A 7251-nucleotide genomic window follows, 5' to 3' on the forward strand; every position below is an offset into this window, starting at 1 on the left:
CAGGGAGAGAAGGGTCGGAACGGGACGAGATAGGATAGGCAGGGAGAGGACGGGGCGGAACGGGCCAGGCTCGGACGGGACGGCACAGGACGGGCCGGCGCCGGGACGGGACCATCCGGGCCAGCACCCCGCGGCTCGGGCACAGACGGGGCGCCGCGGGGAGCCGCCCGCCCGCATCCAGCGGCGCCCCGCCGCCCCTCCGGCCCCGCGCTCCCCCCTCCGCCCCGTTCCCCGCCGAATCCCGCGCCGTCCTTTGTTTACATGGGCCGGTGGCTGGCGGAGGCGGCGCCGCCGGGGGAGGGAGCGCTGCTGTGCTCGCACCAGCTGTTTCCCGCCTTGAGACACACGCACACACACACACACGCCCGCTCCAGCCCCGGCGCAGTCGCTCCGCGCCCGGCCCCGCGCCAGCGGCGCCCCGCAGCCCTCCCGCTGCCCCCCGCCCGGCATGGAGTACTTCGTGGTGCCCGCCCAGAAGATGCCCTCCCTGCAGCACTTCAGGAAATCCGAGAAGGAGGTCATCGGCGGGCTGTGCAGGTGGGGGCGAGCGGTATTCCGCAGCGCTTTATTCATTTCCACCTTTTTTTTTTTTTTTTTTAATGCATTTATTATTTTGTTTTAAACCTTTTAAAATAACGTGTTTTTTTCCTCCGTTCCTTTTTATTTTATTATTTATCCCTCCCCCCCCCCCTCTCGCTCTCTTTCCCCCTTCCCCCCTCCGCACCGCTTCCCCCCACCCCGATCCCCGCTTCTCCTCTCTCCCCGCACGTGGGTGCCGCTCCCGGGGCCGCCGCCGCCGCCGCGCACATGGGGCCGCGCGGCCGGGCCCCGACAGCGACCACGCGGCCCCGCGGCCCCGCGACGCCCCGCAGCGGGGGGGTGGGGGGGGGGATCTCACGGCGCCGGGCTCGGGGGGCGCGGGGAAGGGGGGGCGGGAGCGGCCCGCCGGGAACGGGGGGCGCTGCCGGGGGGCGTGCGGCGGGGGGGTGTGTTTACTGCCGGGCCTGGCCGTGACTCTGCAGCCCTCCCGGAGGAGGCGGGCCGGCCCCGGGGCTGCCGGGACATGTAGTGCGGCGGAGCGGCGCTAGGCCGCGCCGGGCCACGCCGCGGCACAAAGCGAGCGCGGGCCGCGGGCCGGCAGGGAATGCCCGGCGGCGCTCCGCCCTCGGCCGCGGGTGGGGCCGCAGCGGCCCGCCGGGTCCCCGCGCGGCTCGGCGGAGGCCTGCGGGGCGCGCCCGGATCCTCGCGGCCCGCTCGTAGCGTGGGGCGGCCCCGCCCCGCCCGTGGGGCCGAGGGAGCGGAGCCCCGCGTGCTGCGCCGAGCGGAGCCCGAGCCGGGAGGGCGGCCGGGTTTGGAGCTGCGGAACGGCGCGCCGCTGCTGCGAGCGCGGCCGGCGGCGGGGTGCCGCGTGCTCGGGGCCGCCCGGCTCGTGAGCGCCCTGCGGGCCCGGGGCCGTGCGCTGCGACCGCCCGCCGGCCGGGGACGTGCTGCGTGGGAGCTCGGCGTCAGCCTGCGCCGCCCGGGGGCTTGCAGAGTCCCGGGGAAGCCCTGCCTGCGAGCTCGGGAAGCTCGGGGACGCCCCGCGTGTGAGCTTGGGGTGCTCGGGGCCGCCCAGCCGAGCTCGGTGTCATCCTGCCCTCGCTGCAGACGTGAGGAACCCGGGCACGCCCTGCCTGTGGGCACGGGGATCTCAGGAGCAGCGTGCCTGCAGGCCCGGAGCCACCCTGCTTCGCCTATGAGCTTGGGAAGCCCTGGGGATGCCATACCTGTGAGCTCAGGGACACCTGGCCTGTGAACCTGGGGACCTGGGTGCACCCTGCCGGTGACCTCAGGGACGCCTTGCCCTGCCTGCGAGCTTGGGGAGCCCTGGGGATCCCTTTCTGCTTAGAAGGTTTGGAGATGGCCTCTTGTGAGCTTAGGGACACGCTGCCCTTCCTGCAGTCTGGGAAGCCCAGGTACACCCTGCCTGTGAGCCCGGTGTCACCCTGCATTGCCTGCAAGCTTGGGGAGCCCCAGGGTTGCCATGCCTGAGAGCTCAGGGAGCTTGAGAGCACCCCGCTGAGAGCTCGGGGTGCTCAGGGATGCCCTCCATGCCCATGAGTGCACACAATGTCCCTGTGATCAGGATGGCCGACTGGCTCTGACCCTCTGCAGTTTTGCTTCCCTTGAGGTCCAGGTGAGCATGACATCCTGCTGGGTTGCACCAGGGTGCCTCTGCACAGACAGGCAGGGAGAGATCAGTTCCACTTGCCTAGCCCTCACCTTGTGTCCACGTGTGCTGTGTGCAGGGATGGAGCTGTGGACGCTCCAGGGCTTTGCCTGCCCTGGCTTTATGGTGTGAGCACCCAGAAGAGCTGCCAGCAAGTCCCACTGTGGCTGTGTTGTGCACCATGGCCAGTTACAGGTGGGCAGTGGCCGGGCACCACGTGGGGCGAGCACCCACTCATGGCGTGGCAGCTTCTGAATCAAGGCATTTCTTTTTCTCCTTTCCGTATTTAGCTGTCACTTTTTAAGTCTTCCCGGGAAGAGCAGCTGGGGAAGGTTACGAGAGGTCCGCCACCGAGGAAGCTGGCTCTTCCTTTTCCATTTCAGAAGCTGCTTCCATGCTGCCTGGCCCTGGCGGACTGGCTGCTTCCCCGTGTGGGGCTGCAGCTGGGCGCTGGCCTTGGCAGCCCCACAGCCATCCTTCGTCCCTGGGGGGGTCGGTGTCCCTGGGACCCCTTGGCAGGGTCACTGTGCCGTGCCGCTGGCCTTTGGCACCACTTGGCACCTGGATACATCTTAATGCACCGTGTGGGACCAGCGCTTCTTATCTGCCCCGTGCCGGCCGCCTGCCCCTGCTGTTTTGTCTGCGGCACTGTGTGGCCCTGGCTGTGCCACGGGGATGGGCTGCAGTGTGCGTCATTGTGTGCCCGGCTGTCACCTGGCAAACCCAGGGCTTGGTACTGCCACAACGCCGTCCTCTGCGTGGGGTCAGACGAGATGCAGGGCTGCCCCTTCTGCCCTGCTGCAGATCCCCTTCGTTCTGCACACCCGTTGCCCGTAGTGCTGGGATTTCAGCTCGCCATACTGACTCAGGGCCCCCACAGGAGCCGAGCAGGGCGCAGAGCTGGACCCCCATCCCTGGGGCGTTTCCCAGCCCAGCTGCGGGGCGAGGGCGCACAGGAAGCAGGCGGGAGCTGCGGCTTTGGGCGGGACGGGGGCTTCTCCGCCGGGAGCTGTCAGCTGGAAGCCATCAGCAGGGCGGAGAGAGCCTCCTTCTCAGGGCCACACACGCCGGTGGCCCCGCGGGGACGCAACCGGCGGTCCCAGCCAGCACGTGGGCACAGCGCGGCACCGCGGAGATGCCGCTTTGCTGGTGAGGCGTCTGCTGGTCCCCTTCCTGCCAGCATTCCAGAGCTGCCTTGTGGGTGCAGAGTTATCCCCAGCCCGCTTCCATCTAGCCGCTCCCCATCCTGCCCAGGGATGGGTTTTGTTGTGGAGCGAGGTGGTCCCCGCGGGGCGCACATGGGTGCGTCCCCCCAGCCCTAACGCGGAGCTCCTCTCACAGCCTGGCCAACATCCCACTGACTCCGGAGACCCAGCGGGACCAGGAGCGGCGGATACGCAGGGAGATCGCCAACAGCAACGAGAGAAGGCGGATGCAGAGCATCAATGCTGGCTTCCAGTCTCTGAAAACCCTCATCCCGCACACGGACGGGGAGAAGCTCAGCAAGGTGAGCGGGGAGCCGGGGCCACGGCACTGGGCGATGCGTCGGGTGAGCTGTGCTGGGAGAAGGGACTGGAGGCTGTGCTGTGTGTGGCGCTCGCAGGGAACTCCAGTAGAGATGCTGGGTGGGAGCAGGGCTGCGTCCTGGCTCGGAGTCGGGCTGTGCTGCCTCACCGTGCCCCTGGCTTCCTCCACAGGCGGCCATCCTCCAGCAGACGGCTGAGTACATCTTCTCCCTGGAGCAGGAGAAGACCCGGCTACTACAGCAGAACACCCAGCTCAAGCGGTTCATCCAGGTGCTGCCCCGGGCGCTGGGAGGGGACGGTGCTGTGCAGACAGGGATGGGATGGCCACAACTTTGGGTGGGCTCAGAGCACCACTGCTTCTCCTTGGGATCTGGGTGAGACCCCAGCCTAGTAACTGTAGGGTGGAGATGTTTCACGCCCTCCTGGGAGGCCAGGGGAGCGGATGGAGGCATTGGCTCCATATGCTGCCCATATCCCCAGGAGATGTTTCTCTTTGCGACTCCCATGTTGGGATGGCCGTGGGGATTTCGCCCTTCCCAGGAGCTCTCAGCTGTGGGGTTGACACTGGGGATGGCCATGAGAATGGCACTGCCCACCCCCGGTCCAGATTGAGGGGAACCCCTGCATTCTGACACCACCTCCCTTTGGCAGGAGTTCAGCGGTTCCTCCCCAAAGCGGCGACGAGCAGAGGACAAAGATGAGGGCATCGGCTCACCGGACATCTGGGAGGATGAGAAGGCTGAGGACCTGCGGCGAGAAATGATTGAGCTCCGGCAGCAGCTGGACAAGGAGCGCTCGGTCCGCATGATGCTGGAGGAGCAGGTGAGGCTGTGGGGCCAGCACAGCACAGCCGTGGCTGTGTGTGGGGAGGGCTCGCCCTCTAGCGGGCTGTGCCGTGGGGATGATGGAACCATAGAGCCATAGGGTGGTTGGGAGGGACCGCACAGCCCATCTGGTTCCGTGGTGTGGGATGTGCCCCCCCAGCTCAGTCCGCCCAGGGCCCATCCGTGGCCTTGTCACTTCCAGGAGTGGGGCACCCACAGCTCTGGGCAGCAGTGCCAGTGCCTCACCACCCTGTGAGTAAGGAATGTCCCCACGCTCAGCCCTGCTCTCTGTCCCCACTTTGCCCACACCGTGACCCTGCAGACAGGCATAGCCCAGCTTGTGTCGGGGTGTGTGCAAGGCATGGGCTGCACTCCCCACAGCTCACCGGGTCCCTCTCTGTTCCAGGTTCGCTCGCTGGAGGCCCACATGTACCCTGAGAAGCTGAAGGTGATTGCTCAGCAGGTGCAGCTCCAGCAGCAGCAGGAGCAGGTGAGGTTGCTGCACCAGGAGAAGCTGGAGCGGGAGCAGCAGATCCGAACCCAGGTGAGTGTGGGTGCACCCCACTGCTCCTCCTGTCCCTGCAGCTTTCCTGTGGGATGAGCAAGGAATGATGTACAGAGGTTAGAGCAGGTCAGTGATGTTCTCGGCGCTTATGGGAGGCTGTGCTGTATGCACAGTGATGTCCCAGCAAAACTCTTTCCTTTAGGGAGTAGAGAAGGGGTTGGTGCAGTGCTGCATTGCACACTCAGCTCCAGGCTGTGCTCCCTGTGCCTGGGGCAGGAGGCAGACAAGTGTGGTGCCAGAATGCTGCCTGCGCTTTCGTCTGCACTGCGCTGCCGCCCCGGTTTGGAGCGGTTCCTTCAGCTGGAGGATCCCAGTGTGGGGAGCTTAAAAGGCAGTGACAAAGCTTGGCTTCCTCTGCAGTCTGGCTTCTGCAGGGATGTTCCCCGCAGGATCCCTCCCGGGGAAGTGCAGCCTATTTTTAGGTGAACTTTCCTTAGCCTCCTGCTAGGGCGGTTCTTTGCATCCGCTGTTTTAGCAGGGAGCTCCGAGGGGTGCGGTGCATTCCCAGCTGAGCGGGTCTGGCCGATCAGAGTTAGTGTGCATGGGCTGCTGGGGTTTGGCTTCAGCCTCTCGAAAGTCCAAAGCTTCATGGTATGGGCAGTTCTTTGAGTTCAGCCTTGTGTTTCTTGCTCTGCCAAAGCAATGCCACAGTTTAGCATGTGTCCGTGCTGGGCAGGTGGGCAGCAGCTGAGTTGCTGGTGAAGCTCTATGGTCTCAGTGCTCTCCTCATCACTGCCTTGCCCAGGTGCAGGGCCTCCACAGCCCTGAGGCTGCCTCTTTCCTGATTCTCTCCTTGCTCCGAGCCTGTTACCTCATGTTTGAGTTGGGCACAGTGGCATGGCATCCCCAATGGCACAGGGACAGCAAGGTCGCATTGGGGTGTGGGGACCTTGGGGGGCTGCTGCTCATGGGTGAGCCTCACTCCTCTGGGTGAGGAGTTTGGGGATGGAGCCATCGCCCCATGCTGGGTGTCCCGGAGGCTCATGGAAGGGTTTGCTTTGTCCCCAGCTCCTGCCAGCACACGGTCCCCCAGCGCCCACCCACCACCCCACTGTGATCGTACCAGCACCGCCTCCCTCCCATCATGTCACCGTGGTCACCATGGGCCCGTCCTCGGTCATCAACACAGTCTCCACGTCCCGGCAAAACCTGGACACCATCGTTCAGGTAGAGAGCGCCGCGGGGGATGTGTGTGTGTGTGTGTGTGTGTGTATGGGGAGTCCTAAAGCTTTGGGGGATTCGTCACCTGACGGCTTTGTTTGTCCCCATCAGGCCATCCAACACATCGAGGGCACGCAGGAGAAGCAGCTGCAGGAAGAGGAGCAGCGGCGTGCCGTCATCGTGACGCCCGCACGTGCCTGCGCAGAGCCCTCTGCCTCCGACACCGCCTCCGACACGGAGGGCAACGACAGTGACTCCATGGACCAGAGCAAAGAAGACCCTTTGGGGGAAGGAGAGCTGCCCTGACACCCCCTGGCCGGCAGCCGGGACGGGGAGCAGGGAGAGGGGGGGAAACGTCAGAGAATATGCTGAAATTTTTAAAAAATACGTCGCGATTTGGGTCTCTTTTATGACCTTTTTCCAATACTGTAACGCTGGAAGCGGGCGCCGTTCAGTGCTCAGCTCCCAGCGAGCGGGGAGAAGGGGGGGCTGGGGCGGGGGGGGGCAGCGAGGGGGGACAGAACTGGAAGCGGGGTGCAGCCGAGCGGCTTCAGGAAGGGGCTTAGGGCTGGGGGGGGGTCGGAGCTCCCCCTGGCGCCACCAAACTCCCCCCCCATGCCTGCAGGAAACCCTGCAGAACCAAAGCCAGCCGGGTTTCCCTTGGGACGCTGTGGGGGGGGCAGTTGGGATTTTTGATTCCTTTTCTCGTTTTGTTTTTTTTTTTTTTTCATTCTGTTTGAAAGTTTCATTTTTAAGCATGGGGGGAATAGGGGGGCACTCTCAGTGACCGCAGCGTCGGTGCCGTGGGGGTCCTGGGCTCCATTTGCAGCACCCACCCCTGGCGCTCCCCTTCCTGCTCCCCTCCTTCCTTTAAGCACTTAATCCGGTTTGCGGGGTTCGTCAGGTCAGAAGAGCTTTTCTGTTTCGTGATTGTGTCGCTTCTACTTTTTGTTGTGGGCAGGGGGG

The 7251-nt window shown here is 65.1% G+C and overlaps 1 protein-coding gene across 1 annotated transcript; it reads left to right on the forward strand.

Annotated features, from left to right (window-relative positions):
- Positions 1 to 261: 261 nt before the first annotated feature.
- TFAP4 (transcription factor AP-4) lies at positions 262 to 6591 on the forward strand (the record flags this gene model as incomplete). Its single annotated transcript, XM_079542823.1, has 7 exons — positions 262 to 537; positions 3551 to 3716; positions 3907 to 4005; positions 4387 to 4557; positions 4966 to 5103; positions 6133 to 6291; positions 6397 to 6591. The coding sequence occupies exons 1-7, from the start codon at positions 449 to 451 to the stop codon at positions 6589 to 6591; spliced, it is 1017 nt and encodes a 338-aa protein (XP_079398949.1). The 5' UTR covers positions 262 to 448.
- Between the last annotated feature and the right edge of the window lie 660 nt (positions 6592 to 7251).

Source organism: Tetrao urogallus, assembly GCF_951394365.1.
Source record: "Tetrao urogallus genome assembly, chromosome: 15".
In the NCBI taxonomy this organism is placed as follows: domain Eukaryota; kingdom Metazoa; phylum Chordata; class Aves; order Galliformes; family Phasianidae; genus Tetrao; species Tetrao urogallus.